Raw genomic sequence first — 17,433 nt, forward strand, 5'->3', positions numbered from 1 at the left:
TTTAATTCGCACATTAAAAATGTTCTTCATCTGTGTGGCATCACAAAAATCAGAAGCTTCTCATCCCAAAGTGACACTGAAATACTGCTCCATATGTAACCTGTAGGCTGGACAACTGCAGCACCATTTTATCAGGATATTCAAGTAATTCCCTGAAGGTCTTTCAGCTGATCAAAAATGCTAGTGACAGAGTACTGACAGCAGCCTTTTGGATCAGCTGAAAGATCTTGTTGCCAATCAACCTAATAAGTCACACGTGCTCCTCCATTTACTGTTCCAGCCTTTTGATCCATCCATCCCAACTTTTCTGAGATGTGTTGCTTCCATCAAATTCAAGGTAAGCAAACATGTTCAATGAAATAGTAAAAGGTCACACTTTAAACATTTGACTTGTTTTCTATGCTCTATTCTGAATAAAATGTTGGTTTTATAATATTTGCAAATCATTATACACAGCATCCCATTTTGGGGGAATTGGGGTTATATGATACTGAGTTAGACTTGTTCACTTTTAGAAGTGTTTAGAAGTTCAGAAGTGTTGCTGTAGAAATCAACTGAATTGAACTGAATTGAATTATAACCAGAGCCATGCAAGCTCGGTTGCACAATATTCTCTATCAAGAAAAGCTTATTTTCATATGAAGCCTTCAATCGCTTATTGCCTCAGACCCTATCCTTTGAGCTGAACCTTAATTAAATCCACCTACCAGGAGGTCCAAAGACAAAAAAGGATCATTATTATTATAAAAAATGTTTGACTGTTTGCAAGAGATTCTGTTCTAGCTTCAAAGCAAGAAGATAAAAACCATGGATGCTGACACACAAAGGGACATTTACAATCTGTACAGCTGTGATAGTAAACTAAAACTCTATGTTGCTGATAAAGTCTTTAAAGTGCATTGTTGGTGCTAATATTTCATCCACCTCTGATGTGCGTATGCGTGCTCAGCTCTGACTAAACTAAACTGTACTCTGATGCGTGTGTGGGGGTGTCAAGCGGGATGATATGAGATTGTGTGCATGTGTGTGTACATTTGTCATCACTTCCAAGAATACTTTAACAACTGTTCAAAGTGACGCAGCAGTGGGCATGTGTGCCTATAAACAGTATATACTCAATTATGCATGTAGTTTTCTTCTCTCATTTCTTCAGAAACCTAACTGTACATTGGAGAGTGGCAAGTTTTTATGTGCGCAGCAGTGAAAGTGTGGCGCGTTTGAGGCTGAATTCAGGAGTGAGGTCAAGTGTGTGAGCAACAGCGAGGAGGGAGGAGGTAGAAGGGAGCAGGGAGTATTTTTCTGAGAGTTTGGCAGAGTCTGGCGGCCGTCGGGAGGGAAAACACACGTTCGCTTCTTCAAGGAGCTTCTCACTGAGACTAGAGATCCTTTGGGGAGAGAAGCAAAGAGATGCCACGAGGATACTGTTAACCTGTTTTTGTCACCAACTCCTGAATACACTCTGTGTTGTGATGGGAACTGTGAGTGAGCTGTGTGCGTCCAGTTTCCAGGCTTTTCTCTGTCCTACAGTACGCGCAGGGGCACCTGCTGCAGCCTCAGGTGAGTGCTTTTGAGAAAACACATACATTTTTTTGTTTTATTGCACAGCTGTGTGTTAAGTTGTTATGATCTAATGTTATTAATCACACAAGTTTAAGAAAGTGTTAATGAATCTAACATCCTCATCATATCTTTTTTGTCTCTGCTTGATGAACAAACAGTGAGACGTAGAGAGACTGGCACAAAATGTTTCAGTTGCCGTGGTGATTTTCAGTTATTAAGACACAGAGCACTCTGAAGTGTTTCTGTGTGCCATGCTGTGTTTCTGACATTTCTGTGTCCATGTACACACATGAGTCAGTCTGTATGTGTGTTTGTGTGAGATGGTGGGCTTGATTTGAGAACATGACGCACACCCAACGCCGCCTGGTCCAGGATCCTCCTCTCCAGTGGGTGCTGGAGTGACATAATCTCCATCACTGCCCACTGCTCTCCCTATGTGCAGGTGCTTTATACTTTGTCACTGTACTCGTTCAAAAGCCATTATTACACAATGAAAGCAGCTCGGCACTCACTCACACAGCCGTTTCCATTTGCTTCACAATTTTTATTCATATAGTGTATCTGAGTCCAGTCATTTCGTCTGCTTTCTTTTTCTTTTTTTATGTGTCACCAGCCTTGAGGCCCCTGCAACGAGGACAATTTCACTGATAAACCATTTTTAGTTGTGAAGAAGATTTACCCCTATAGGCTTTACTGTACTGACGCTTCCTTTGACAATCATAGCTGTATATTTAGTTGTCAAATGTAAATGCCATGGGGAGATTAATATGCTAATTATACGCAAGGGTTTCATTATTTCCTCTCAGAAAAACAACCAGTACTTTCTGAAAAGATTAACTGAGTGCCTGAAAACTTGCTGGCAGCTACTCGGATAAACAATAAGCAAAAACGCTTTAGCCTCATAATAATGGATATTTGAGTCAGTGCTCAGCATTTAAATGTGTGGATATAATTAAGTCATTTTCAGAGATATTGGTACTAAAAATAATTATCTGGCCAAGATGGAAAAGAAGCGGAGGTGTCGCCTCTTGACTGGCTTGATTTCATGAAACCTGGTGGAGAGGTGGAGCTCTGTGGGTGTCCTTTAAGCTTGGATCATTAAACAGATTTTCTGGGCTAAGACCCAGGGGACCAGGGAGTAAAGAGGGTCCTGATCTGATCAGAGAAATATAACGTACACCTTTGGAAAAAAAACAACCAAATTAGACTCCATAAATCATGTCATACAAAATAACCACAAAGGGAGAAAATGGCTCATCAGAATGGCTACAAAGAGATGCAAAATGACCAAAATGAGACAAATTTGCCTTGGAGAGATCCATATAGTTACATAAGAGAGATACAGCATTTACTAAATAAAATGCAAAACAAAGGATGACAGAAATTCGATAAAAAATAGCAAAAAGTAGATGCTATTACCAAGGTAAGATTCCTTTCACACATCTGTGACCAGAGGCCTCTTGTTGTTTTATAACCTGTCAGTGTCTTCTGGTTGTTTGGAACAATTTTGGAGTGCTATAAATCACTTGAGACTTTCTGTATTTTTTATGGGGTATGGGATCCCTGCAGTTTCTGTCTTCTCCCAGTTGCTAAGTTAATTTGGTCTCTCTTGTTTTCTCATATAGTTTTGGTTAAATTTGTGCAGTTTTTCAGAGGCTACAGCTGCCGGAAAGTTTTGTGGATCCATCACCATCCAAAAAAACAACAGCAATTTCTTTTGGGACTACTTTTATTCGAACTACATTCTATCCAAATAAAACCTTTAAAATCAAAATATCTCTTTTATGCTTTGTGAGCCGACTGTTAAACTGCAGCACTTCTTCCTCACCCCGCCTAAACGTATCCTGTTTTTAGCGTGTCCAAACTCTGAATAAAGCACTGATTTAATCACACAGCTGCAATCCTTTGCCCTCTTTTTCCTCTGTCCTTTGCTACACCCTCTCCTCTCCCTTCCTTTCTTGCTCACACACAAGCAGTTCATCTCTGATAGCAGACCTTTTTCCTCCACCTTCACGCCCATGGTGGGTAAATATACCTCCTCTCTTCAGCAGGTGGAGACTATTGTTTTAAAGCATTTTTTTCAGTTTATATCTTGGTGAGCACTGCATCCTCTTCCTGCTCGAGTGTGAAGAGGGTTGTGTCACTTTTCCCAGCTTTTCCTCATTCTGTACACATAGAAAACTTAATAAAACATTTACTCTGTTCAACAGACCAAAGAACGTCTTTTTAGTACGTAGATACACCTACAAGAGACGATATATAAAAATAGCACAACATTAGCAACACATTTAAGCTTGTAACTCCAATCAGATTTACAGCTGCTTTCAAATATAATCCCCCCCTTCCCTGAAAATGAGACGCTGATGAGATAGCAAATAATAAATGCTACTGAGCCAATAAAATAGAGCAGCATTTGACAGTTATAGTTACTGGTTAATCTCTATAAGTAAAGGAAAGATATGAAGACAAAATCAGCCACCACACTAAAACATTACGTTTATATAAAATGACCTACCTTTGTTTGGTGATCAGATATGATCAAACTATGTGCTCGAAAATTGTTAATCATGTAGGCATTAAGGCATTTGGACACTGGACACTGTACCTTCCTTTATGTCCAAAGCTTTACTCATAAAGTAGTATTTTCCAGTGCATTTTTTTCTGCTTTTGATTGGTAAAGAAATCAATAATATATATATGTCAACATGAGTATTGCCTAATATGCGTGTACATGGTATAGATAGATAGATAGATAGATAGATAGATAGATAGATAGATAGATAGATAGATAGATAGATAGATAGATAGATAGATAGATAGATAGATAGATAGATAGATAGATAGATAGGCAGGTTTGTTAGCCGCTCTCTGATTGGTTGTTGACGGCTGAGGCCACGCCCCCGTTATGTTGCTTTATACCGGCTGTCTCCCTGCAGTTAGTTGTCATTAACTGCCGATTTAAGTGAAGCTGAATAGTTAAAGACTCACATATTTCGACCTATAAATTCACTTAAAAGTGATTTAGTGATTTAGTTTTGCTCCCTGAAGTAACGCTGAGCAACGGTACCAAGATGGTTTTAAAGTCGGAAGACGGAGTTGGTGAGTTTTCAGACTCTTTATTTATGCAGCGCTATCCCAGAGGCTAACCGGTTTAGCTGCTTGAAACTAGCTTAACTTCATTCTGTGCGTCTGTGCGGGATAACTGAAATAAACGCACTCGTATGCAATAAATATCAGGTTGTTTGACGTGTTTTGGGGATTTGATATCCAGTCAGCGGAACGAAAGCAACAAGTCCTTATTTGACTGATGTGTTTTTGCTCTTTGGTAGTCTGTATGAACTGGTACAAGGCATCTATTATTATTATCTGGATTGAGGCCAGCCCTCATGGGGGTCTGTGCTTATTGTGCGGCTGTTCATGTGTCTATAAATGCAATCAATGCACCCATTTATTAGATGGAAATGAATGAATTGCCCTAAAAATACTGTTCACTGTTTCCCAACTTGCCACCAAAGAGTTGGACTGTTGACAGTAGGAAGTAGTGGAGGGGTAGTAATGAATTTAGATTTTAAGTCAGCCCCTGCACAGCTGCACTGCTGTTTCCTGTTAAAATGTAAGCCGCTTTTACAGGATGTATTCTGCATTAATCTATTGTACTAGCAAAACGAAGGTCAAATTTTTGTATGATGGAGGGGGGTAAACCCTTCAAAATGGGCTACCAGCCAGGCTTACTCATTAATGTGATAATTTATTTGATAGGGACAGATACAAAAATACATAGATAAGCTAAAAACAGCTTTCCAGTGCGAGTATCATAGTATTTATAGCTAAAAGCAAAACTGGACCTGAGTAAAAGATTGTTGCTGAATGAACTAAACTGCAACATATACAACTAAGAACAAGTAGTGCGTTCCAAATCTTTCCTCTTATCTCAGAAAAAACTGTCTGAGCAAAAGATGGTTTACAAAATGAGACTTTACAGTTTCACACAGGAAGCAGCTCTACCAGCTCCAGCTCAAGTATTATCACGTAGTCGCTTGATTTCCCTTAACTTAGCAGACCAATACAATTCTGTATAAATGTTTGAATTATTTTAACTCACCTGTAGGTAAAAAGCTTGATGAAACAAACAGAAATGTCATATTATACTCACAATTCTTACATTGTCTTCTACTATTTGCACCCCCACCAACAGTGACAGTTTTGGACACATTTTAGCAGTTTTTAACACATTAGTCCACATTTCCTTTTACATTGAATTACCTTTTCAACTTGAAAGGGCAACTCCCGTTGAGAGGAACTTCGCTTAATTCCTCCCTGTCACATTAGGATGTTTTTTTAAATTTCCTGCCTGAATTTATATTTGGCCTGCCCTGTTCTTTGCTTCCTATTTGTTTTTGTCTCTTTACTTGTTGGACTTTCGAGCCTTAAGGCTGTACATTATGAACGCAGCCTGTAAGCAGGCAGGATTACATCAATCTGTTAAGCTGTTGTCCCCCGGCCAGGGACTTTTGAAATGTACAATTATTGCCTTGTTAAAGATCTCCATCTGAAAATACAGACGTTTTCCTTGTCATAAACAAACTACTTTGCCTTGGGTCTTGAGTCATGTTCTTTTCTGTGAGCAAATGCATGTGATGGGCAGAGACAGAAGAACCGAGTGTCTGCACCCTCTTTGTTTCTTTAACATAAATCATTTTAAAGATGCATGCAAAACTGCATTCCTCACCCTATATTTCCCTCTCGGACGCCGGTGTCCACGTGAGGGAGCCTGTGTTTGATGCTCTGCTCATTGAAGGGGGGAGCGAGGGAGCAGGGAGGAGCTGAGATGGACAGAAGGAGAGGGCAGAGAGAAGAGAGTTCAAGGGTTTCCCCTCACTCATACTTAGAAAAACGTTTGTCCTCATTTAGCTGCAGGCGGGCTCCCCTCCTCCCTCTTCCTTTCCCCTCCTCTCCCTTCTGCTGGAATGAGTGCCTCAGGATTAGAGAGGCAGGGACTGGAGGACCACAGGATTGGGACTGGGATTGACAAATTTGAACAGGGCTGGTTTATTTCTGCGCTGTTTGAAAAGCCAGACTGGACTGCAAGGAATTGTCTGGTTTCTGTTACAACCGGTGACTAAATTTGATCTATGGACTGAAGACCTGGAGCTATGAACACAACTGGAATCAGACTCAAACCTTGACTGAATATTTTGGGCTGCACTTGTTGTTTTTGGAGCACTGAGACCGGTGGTGAAGCTACTCAACAGATACAAGGCTTCTCTGGTATGAACATCAAGATAATGACACAAATGTGTGGGTGTACAGTGTGTGTCATCATAACTTTTGTCGTGAGGCTTTCTGCAGAAACTTCACCAGAATGAGTGTATGTGGACGTGATAGTCGTCATGTCTTCCTGTGAAAGCTCACAAGAGCAGGAAACCAAGGTAGACTATACAGTGCCTGCAGATTGATGATTGTATTTTGTTTTTTTCCGTACCTTAAAAAAGTGCATCTTCAGCAGGATGTGTTGTGTGTTGCATAACTTACTAACCAGAGAATGGAAGAAGAATCGAGAGCAAACTTTTGTCCTCAGCAGCTGATCGTCAGCAGCATTGCTGTGACAGGGTGTCCCATTTCTTGCCAGCATGCTTGATGACCTCGAGGCTGTGGATCCGCTGAATGAAAAGTGTGAATCGGGATGTTGTTAATGTGAACATGCATTTGTTTTTGTGTTTGAGAAAATGATGATGTGGCCGTGTTTCATAAGCTGTCATAAATAATCACATTTTTTTCTGCCCCCTCTGAGGGAAAAGGCAGAGAGAGGAAGTGGCTGTAAATGCCAGTTTCACTGTCTCTTGTCTCACAATGGTGTGATATTCTTGTCCTCAGGTTTATAATAAGAGCCGCTCCGGCCTACTTAAACCTTTCTCTGGGTGAGGGGGGTATGTGTGTGATGAGTCAGTGCGCCAGTGTGTGTGCTTGTGGTATGTAAATTATATTCGGCATCCAAGGATGTGGCGTTTTTAAAGTTGCTTTAACATTGTCAGTGGTTGGGCCTCATGTCCAGAGACTGGGGGGGAGTAGAATGATCTTGTTGGATTTGATTTTTGGGAAGCGCACCTAAGTGACCAGAAAGAAGAATATGGTGTAAGCATATTTGTGATGTAATGACTGTCCCTTGAGGGTGAAATGGAGCTGTTATAAAAACCGAAATGACCCTGAATCTTTCATATTTCAAAGTCTTGATAGAGCCCGGTCTCCTTTTGTCTCTGCAGAGCTCAGACTGACTCGTTCGTGTAAGGCAAAGCGAAATGAATCCCTCAGCAGGACTCTTCTAATGAGGCTGACAAACAGCAGCAGCTCAGCTTGATTTGCCCTCTGTGGCTGCTTGTTATTCAGCATTAATTGTGCCCATTCTCCACCCTTTTTCTTTAGTTATAGCATTTTATGTGCATTAGGGGAAAAAGAAAAGCAGAATCTTGATTATGAGACACTCAAAAGTGAGTTCAGAGGTGTGAGGTTTGAACATATGTAGATGTAAAACACGCAGATGTGCATATTCATCTTCACTTTCTTATTACTGGCATCTATTTCTCTTTTCTTCTTACTGAAGCTGCCTTGTGAAAAACCACAACTCTGACAGTCACTGACGGATCTGCATTAGCTTCCTTATCATCTGTTTGCAGATATTAAGTGTGTGTTAGGACGTGAACTTTTGTTCTATCAGAGTGCACACTTGGTCATGTACAGTTATGGGTGTGTTTCATTCGGAGAACCAAAGACAACATAGTCATTTGAACTTGACACATACAGTCACTCACCAAGTCTAATGTGACATTATTTACTCATTAAACATTTCTGTTGTTGTTCCTCTCCTGTGGTTTCGAGGCCTTTTTTCCCAAATAAAACCCTCCGTTGATATTTTAGAATGACCTACGTTGGAAACAACATGGCTGAATGTACAGTATTTCATGGCAGCACATTCAGAAGAGAACAAATGTTTGCTCAAAGTTTAGAAGCTAGATACATTAAAAGCTATAAATGGTTGTTTCAAGTTGACTCTTTGTTCAAGCTGTAGGCTAAATAATTCTGTGAGTGTACATTTCAATATGTTAGAATCAAGTTAACGATGGGCGTCCTGCGTTGTTTTGTTGCTTCCATTATTGTGGACTTAAGTAAACTGTGAAATAACTGCTGAAACAAATGTGATGTGTAACATTGCTCACAGGGAAACTAACATGCCTGCCAGCAGAAGTCGGCGTGACACTAGATATTAGATCGAAAATGTAAGTTAAACTAAAACGGTGTGCTAGTATTTGGCTGAGTTAACTCTAAAGCTTTCTTTTTATAATTTGTTCTGAATTCAGTTGGGAAGTTGTTAGTATTCGTTGGGATTATTTCCCCCTTGTTGATTTCTTTAATTGTAGCCATTTTCAACTTAACGTGTAGGCACACTGGTATGACTGCATAAGGAGTTTGATTTCACCTTCCACTTTGTGTCTGTGTGTGTGGGGATGGGAGTGTAATTTGATGGATCAAGGACTGTGTTGCCACGGTGACCCAGAGCAGGGGGACTCTCGGGTCTCCTTTTTCCGTTTGGATGACTGCGTGTATATACAGTTATTCTGTTGTGTGTAGGAAGAGAGAATATTTGATCTTTGTATTTGAGTGCCGTGTCTTCTTCTGCCCTCAGTGCCTGATGACCTCAGTCCAGAGGAGCGACAGGAGCTAGAGAGCATCCGCCGCAGAAAACAAGAGCTACTGCAGGACATCCAAGTAAGAAAACAGGCAGACCGTGTCACCACCTGCTGATGCTCTCACACCTTTTTTTCTTTCATCAGTTTTGTTAAAAGTGAATTAATCTGAGGCCTATAACTCTTCTGTTCGCACAAAAACAGCAACACGTGTCGTTTTCGCCTTGAATATGTTTTATAAACTTGAGTTATCTACAAGACCAGTCAGCCATGAAAGGATGTAGATATGTATTAACTACGTGTTTGTGTTTTAAAATCTGCGTCTGTTCTATCATTATTTAGCACTTTCAAGGACACAAGACTGTAATTTTAGTGCTCTTAACAATATAAGGTCAACCTCTGACAGAATTAAGAGCAACCAAACAATTGAAGAGCACTTGAGGGGGAGAGGGATACTCCCTTTTTAACAAGGAGAAACCGTCATCAGAACCAAACTGAGGGAGGGCTGCTAATTGTCTTTACTGGTTTTGTGAGGAGAAGGGAGTAACTGAAGAGCTGAGAAACGACAATAAACCCTGATCAGGTTGGTCGATAGAGTAAAAGCAGACCAGAAACGTGCAGCTTTCTGTAGCCAGAGATACCTGCTGAAAGATCTGGGAGGAGGAGGAGGAGGATAGAGAGAATAAAGCACAAACTACAGGGGATAGACGCGTAAAGCTAATCACAGGCAATAATGGCATAAAAGCATAGAGAGTTAGAGAAAGAAAAGGACCTCGGTGCATCATGGGAGGTCCCACAGTAACCTGGACTACAGCAGCATAACTAAGAGATGGCTTATAATGTAAGCAGGTTTAATCTTAAAGGTTATCTGCCTCGTGAACCCAAAATTTCAACTACTTCCAGAGGAAATGAGGCTGATAGCTGAGGGCTCTGTCTCACCATTTTACTTGAAGCCGTCCTCTTTTACCCATTCTTTATCCTACAACCTGAGGCATTTTAAACTGTCCACTAAAACCTTAATTTCTACACCTCTGAACAACCTGAAACTATTAAAGAGGGTTAAAGCTTTACATACCTTTAGCTTTTATAGTAATTGTTACTTAGTCATGTATTTGAAAATGAAAATTTGATTCAAGAAGAAACCACAATCAAGCCGCCACTCAGAGTAAGAAGCTCTTCGGGGTGCTATAGACTGCAAATCTGAGCAGCTTTAAGGGGATGTTTTGTGTCTGTGAACCGTGTGTTTGTCTGGATTTGCAAACATTTAATTCCCAAAATGATATATTCATACATCTCAGCCCAGAAACTGGCAAGCATTACAAAACCCTGATTAGTTTTCTTTGTGTTATCAACTCCTTGAGTAGATGTGGACCTCCATGTCCAGACCACTGTGTGTTTGTAGTGTAGGGGTTTATGGGTATGATCACCAGAGCATTACTGTACACATTTAAGACAGATGATCCTCTTAGTGTGGGGGGGAGGACTCCCTCATGCATATGCATGTGTCCTCTCTGCCTGGTGAGACCGGTCAGCGTCCTGCTTGTGTTTCCTTTACAACCCTAAATAAGTCATAAGCGTCGTTCTGGATCCAGTTTCAGGTCGGTAAAATCCTCAGCTGCCGAACGACCGCTTATTTAATCCTGAACTCACAGTCCTGAGATCGCTTTTAACATGTTATAATATTGGCATCTGCAAAGGATCAAACTTAAAATGTGTCAAATAAAAGTGAAAATAAAGAGTAAAAACTCATATGGCCTGGAAAGGAGTATAGATTGAATGAAATGCTTTTGAGATAAGAATCTCTGGCCCGCACAAAGAGCCGCGCAGCCCTCAGGCAGTGACGCTTTGTAAACTGATGGATGGGGTTTGTTACTGATGTTGACTTGTTTGGCGTTTCTCTGCTCTAAGCCCCGCCCTGTCTTGCCCTCAGGGACTGATGGGTAATGAACCGTGAAATACTCCAGTAATGGAGACAGAGGACGTTGTTTGTTTTTAAGAGAGTGTAACAATGAAAAGACTTGTTTTCATATCGATGCACCCACTGAGAGTTGCACCTGATCCGGTCTGCGACCGCAGCTTCGTCCACTTCTGCTTCCCTTCTTTAATTATCTGGGTTCATTATTTTCTGCTGGCCCAGTGTTTTTCCATCCGTTTCTCTTCTCTTTCCACTCATAACCTCTGCCTCTCCTGAGCAGCTCCACTAAGCCAGTTGCAGTCTTTGATCCTATAAATTCCTCTCTCCCCATGTGTGACGATCAAACAGGGCTGGGAGGGTGTTGGCGAGGGAGGGCTGTCGGCTGATAAATCTGGGTCAGCAATGGGAGGGGAGGGAGGGGAGAGGAGAGGCGGAAAGAGGGAAACGGGGTTAGGGATGTGGGTTTTGACCCCGAGCAGGTGCTACAGATCCCAGAGAGGATTCTCTGCAGAGAGAAGCTATTGCACAGCTCAGCTCCTGCTGAGAGGAAGAATGAAACTGTCTTTTTTTTTTTTAGTGGGTCATCACTCCAGTGACATGGTTGGTCACTCAGATTTAGCTGAAACAGACAGTCGTGGGTTACTCACTGTGACGAGATCAAAGCATCTGCAGAGGGTTATGAGAAGAGTTAGATATCATATGTGTAGGTCCTTTTAGCTTCTGTGTCAAAGTTTAAACTCATGATCCATTTTTCTTTGTTTCATTATTCTTATCCTCCTCTCAGAGGCTGAAGGATGAGATCGCAGAGGTGACCAATGAGATTGAAAACCTGGGCCTGACTGAAGAGAGGTAGAGTGTCTCTCCGCTACCATTTCTGTGCTTCATGCGTAGGCAGCAGCCTACTCTGCACAGCCTTTGTTTTTTAATGGCAGTATACTCAAGGAGAAAGTCTAAAGACTTGTCCTACTGCCTGGTGAGAACGTTTACATCACTGATTTATCTGTCGAACTCCTATAAGTCAATGTTTTCACATAACTTTATGTAAAATCTTCAGAGTGGGACCTCTTATGTGTGACTAACAATTAAAACTAGAAACTTTTCAGTGGGGGACGTTGTAAACACAACATCAGTCCATACAGTTGTTCTCCTTTAGGCTTATTAGATTCATGTTAAACAAAGAGAGGGGTTAACTCCACGCATTTGAGTTGCTAAAGCCTGACAATTTTGGGTAGTATTGCTAAAAAGAAATGATTCAGTGCTGATGTCACTGGTGTTTTATCAGTTTTCTCTGTTTGTAGGAAAAGCATGCAGAGGAATAAACAGATGGCCATGGGCCGAAAGAAGTTCAACATGGACCCCACAAAGGTAAAGACACTTTTGTCGCGGTGGAGTAAAATTTCAGTGCAGATTTTCTTGCATTGTTCAAAAACAAGCCCAAATAATTTGTTTATAAAGATAATCTGGAACTATGAGGTCTTACAGCTGCTATGGATCTCTGTGATTAGGGGCTTTGTACGTTAAAAAAAGAGAGTCGGAGAGTTATTTTGAATTACAATAGTCCAACCAGATGGTAACAAATGTAAGGACTGATTTCTCTGTCACGCTGTGGCAGGATCCTCCTCAGTTTTTCCTGAGAGACTTGTTTTGTGTGCGAGTTAAAGGACAGATTCCTGCTGTAGCCCCATTAAAGCTAAGATAATGTGATCCAGACCAACACTGCCTTTCTTAGTAATGTCAGAATTTAAAACCCTGTATATTTTCAGATGACAATGATACTGAACAGGAACCAGTAAACTTGCATGACAACAGTATATAATTTTGGTCAGTGTGGTGAGTGTGTTCTCTGTGGATGAAATGGACAAGTTATCCAAAATGATCTGTAGGTGCCCGCAACGTGCACAGATCAATTTCTTTATGTGGTCTGATACTTTTCAGGAATCCATGTGTTTGTTTTTAATGTGATGTTCAGACTGGGTCACGTGTTCTGATTTTCTTTCCCAGGGAATTCGCTTCTTGATTGACAGTTCACTGCTGAAAAACACCAGTGAAGACATTGCCCAGTTTCTCTACAAAGGGGAGGGACTTAATAAGACAGCCATTGGTGACTACCTTGGGGAGAGGCAAGTAATACTCATGATTTTCCATCCAACTATTGTGTCTTCTTCATACAAGACATTTTACATGGTAGGAAGAACACATTTTGTCTGCCTGGACCCTGAAAGTACAAATTATTTTATGGATAACACTTGTGTTCCTCTGTGTCAGAAGTAATAATGCTTTTGTTTGCACGTGGGTGTGTTTTCATGTGGACTTTTGTGTGTCGTGCAGAGATGACTTCAACATCAAGGTTCTGCACGCCTTCCTGGAGTTACATGAGTTCACAGACCTGAACCTGGTTCAGGCTCTCAGGCAGTTCCTGTGGAGCTTCAGGCTGCCCGGCGAGGCTCAGAAGATCGACCGCATGATGGAGGCATTTGCTCAGCGATACTGTCACTGCAACCCGGGAGTGTTTCAGAGCACAGGTACGTGAACGTGTGTTCAGAGGACGAAGAGATGCGAGTGTCGTACGGAAAAGCTGGAAAAACCAACAAGAAACAGATATTATTTTCAGGCTGTGTGCCAGCTTTCGCATCTGAAGCAGGAAAACACACCAGTAATCATCAGTTGATTTGTTTTTATTGCACATCATTCACAACCTGTCACACTCTAAGATTCTCCAAACTTACCATTGCACTTATTTAAACAAATGCCTAAAAACAGACCATTTAGAGTAATTTTGCAGTTGACTCATTTGAATTCCCAGGCCCAGAAGCAGTAAATGCACACACCGTGTCTGTTTGCAGATACCTGTTACGTGTTGTCGTTTGCTGTGATCATGTTGAACACAAGCCTACACAATCCCAATGTGAAGGACAAGCCGTCGGTTCAGAGATTCACTGCGATGAACAGAGGAATCAATGATGGAGGAGACCTGCCGGAGGATCTGCTCAGAGTGAGTGAAGTTCGTTTTCCTGAATCAACTCTGCCCCAAACGGGTCAAAGCACCTCTCAGTCCATGATACACGGATGCACCATAACAGAGTGATGAACTTTTCATGATGCACATAAAGCTTTTAATGTCATTAAAATGAGTTGACTGGTAGACATATGTGCTGACTATTTTTTTAAAAATATAATCAAATATGAGGGCAAAGTCAGTCAATTACAATAAAAGCTGAAAAGATTGCACTTTTTTTGTACACCTACCATCCCCTCACTGCAGAACAAAGAAAGAATTAATGCTGAAAAAGATTCAAACTTCAGCCTTGTTGTATCTTCAGATGAAGCTTTAAACATATTTTTCATAAGAAATGTTCTCGTCAAAGTAAAACCAAAGTGAATGAACATTTTGGTTCATTTGATGACATGAGAACAGACTGAGGTCAAAGTGGGGAAACTCCCCTCATCCTTACAGCGGAACTCAGTTGTGTCATGAAACGTTACCATGTAGCAGTCGTCTGTTAGCTTCGGTGTGAGTGTCAGACAGGCGGCGGTATCATTACTGACGGCTGCTGAAGCGGATTGACAAACACTAGCTGTAGCCATGGTGACGATACACTTTGGCTGCTATTTTATAATGGATAATGGATTGTGTGTGGATGTATTGAAACTATTGTGCTCCTACATTCCTTCTAATGATAAACTGAGCGGTACAGCAACCGTTTTCACCGCAGCCACAGAGCAGCTCCACTCGCAGCTCACAGTATTGTACCTACCCTGAACCAGCTGTGGGTCACATTTGATTGGAGTGAACCAAGTACTCAGAAACGTGGTCTGTATCTCACCCCCTCTGCAGAATTTATACGACAGCATCAAGAACGAGCCCTTTAAGATCCCAGAGGATGATGGGAACGACCTCACACACACCTTCTTCAACCCTGACAGAGAGGGCTGGCTGCTAAAACTCGGTATGTGAACTCATGGTGTGAAACAGTTCAGTTCATTTAGTTTGGATCAGTCCTTCAGCAGCACTCTAAAACTAAACAGATTGGCCTTCTGGTGGACAAAGTCTGCAATAACACTTTAAAAAGACAAAGCTTGTGTTGCTGCTTTATGACAAAACTGAACAAAGTTGACAGAAATGTTGCATATTTTGTTTTTATAATCCCATTGTTGACATTCTTCTTGTTTGTGTTTCATGATTTTGACTCCAGGAGGTATGTACTCTTTAAACTGCCCAGCTTCAATGCACTGCTTTGCCACTGAGCTTCCTCCCCTCCACCTCTCAGTTCCCACTGGCAGTGTGCGTTCACCTTTGCTTGCATCACAAATGCAGACAGAATAAACTTGGATGATTCATTTTTAACACCCGACTTCACCCTCTGCTTTATCCTGATGTGGGAAAACAGAGTTTCACATCTGCTTCTCACTGCTGGCCCGTCTTAACCTCAGCTTTTGCAGTCAGTGGGCTTTAATTAACCTGCTGCTTTGTGTTGTCGGTGTCTGTCACAGCCCTCAATATCAAGCCCAGTTTTCTGTCTTTCTGGAAGTCTTAGCTCACCTGTAATCTGTCCTCAGGTGGACGAGTGAAGACCTGGAAGAGACGCTGGTTCATTCTCACAGATAGCTGCCTGTATTACTTTGAATACACCACTGTGAGTTCTTCGTGGTTGGCTGTGTTTCTGCATAAGAGCTCTGCTAAATACTCTGTGAATGCTGGTTTAAGTTGGACTTGATGCTCATGCTGTAGTTTATTCTCTCCGTTTACAAGGATAAGGAACCCAGAGGGATTATTCCACTGGAAAATCTGAGTATCAAGGAAGTTGAAGACTCCAAGAAACCGGTAAGCTAACTGTGACAGTGTTTGTGTAATAATTGATAATGATAAGTTCTCCCCTTTTTAACAATAATGTGTATCTACTGTAGTTTGCAGTTGTATTACCCGTTAATTGTTTTATCTAATTCCCATCGAGAGTAATTCTAAACTAAGTTGATTAATGCTTTTTCTTTTCTTTTGGTCAGTTAATTTTCCTTCAAACTGAATTGGAGCTCGTTTATGTTTTTGTTATGAACTTCCCGACTCCTCGTTTCTTCTCTCCCAGAACTGCTTCGAGCTCTTCATCCCCAACCACAAAGATCAGGTGATCAAGGCCTGTAAGACGGAGGCAGACGGCCGTGTTGTCGAGGGAAACCACACGTTTTATAGAATCTCTGCTCCGACCGCAGAGGAGAAGGACGAATGGATCAGCAGCATCAAGTGAGTCGGTTCTACTTTCTCTGCTGCAGACAAAGTGATAATGGAGGCTAACGGTCGTCCCCTCGCCTCCACCTGCAGGGCTGCCATCAGCAAAGACCCGTTCTACGAGATGTTGGCCGCTCGGAAGAAGAAGGTCTCCACCCTGAAGGGGCTGTAGAGAACAAAACATGAACAACCAGCACAAGCCTGCTGGAGGTGGACCTGCAGTGACACTTGGACCTGGGTCAGAGCCTTCAGCTTTCTGAAAGACTCCTCTTTTGTTCCCATCTGAACAGTCAGCAATGAAAATCCCCTTCTTCAAAGGTTTGACTTCATATAAGCCGAAGAAACCCGCCCAGACCTCAGTTTGCTTCTGCAGTACTGTTACACTGTGCCCTCTAGTTAGGACTCCCATCTGTTGAAATCTGCTGTAACGACCGATTGACCCGAGAGCATTTCCATACAGTGTTTGGTTTGGTTTAGTACATCGAGTATCTATGGGTACTCAGAACATTTCTTCAGGAGAGAAATGTAAAAAAAAAAAAAACAAGCTTCACACAAGACGTGGGGTGGGGGGGTATTATAGATGTTACAATGAAATGCTGGACAGTTACTGAGTAAATCACATTAAACTGTGTATTTACCATTTGTAAAACTGGAAACTTTGACCTGCTAAACCTTAACCGTACATCAAAACACCTGAAGAAGACCTCGACAGAGAAACAAATCAAGTTCAGTCGCCATCAGAGACGCTGTCCTGTGTTTAGTGTGTTGACATATAAATGCTTTTCAACAGGCCTGTTTTCTTACCGCTGTTCAGACGAAGGAAACAGAAACGGCTGAATATTTATTTATATGTAATTTATTGTTTGTCTGATTTTAAAAATTTGCAAACCAGTCTTGTGCTGTGGTTTTTACTTTCAAATTATTGTGATTAATACTGTGTCAATTTTGACAGTATTCTCAGTAGTTTAGATTATGAATAACTAACAATATTTTAGCTTGGAAATAGTTTCTGAAACTAGAATGACAGTGATTCCACAGCTAATGAAGACATTAATGAC

General features: G+C 41.4%; 1 protein-coding gene across 1 annotated transcript; it reads left to right on the plus strand.

Moving 5' to 3' along the window:
- Positions 1 to 1,297: 1,297 nt before the first annotated feature.
- Positions 1,298 to 17,088, plus strand: LOC140278383 (cytohesin-1-like). The gene is made up of 12 exons (XM_072373368.1): positions 1,298 to 1,557; positions 9,239 to 9,321; positions 11,939 to 12,003; positions 12,453 to 12,519; positions 13,156 to 13,274; positions 13,483 to 13,676; positions 13,998 to 14,146; positions 14,990 to 15,101; positions 15,712 to 15,788; positions 15,905 to 15,976; positions 16,236 to 16,390; positions 16,469 to 17,088. The coding sequence occupies exons 1-12, from the start codon at positions 1,470 to 1,472 to the stop codon at positions 16,545 to 16,547; spliced, it is 1,260 nt and encodes a 419-aa protein (XP_072229469.1). The 5' UTR covers positions 1,298 to 1,469; the 3' UTR covers positions 16,548 to 17,088.
- Positions 17,089 to 17,433: the final 345 nt, after the last annotated feature.

This window comes from Leuresthes tenuis, unplaced genomic scaffold (genome assembly GCF_036924035.1).
Source record: "Leuresthes tenuis unplaced genomic scaffold, fLeuTen1.0.hap1 SCAF_20, whole genome shotgun sequence".
NCBI lineage: Eukaryota > Metazoa > Chordata > Actinopteri > Atheriniformes > Atherinopsidae > Leuresthes > Leuresthes tenuis.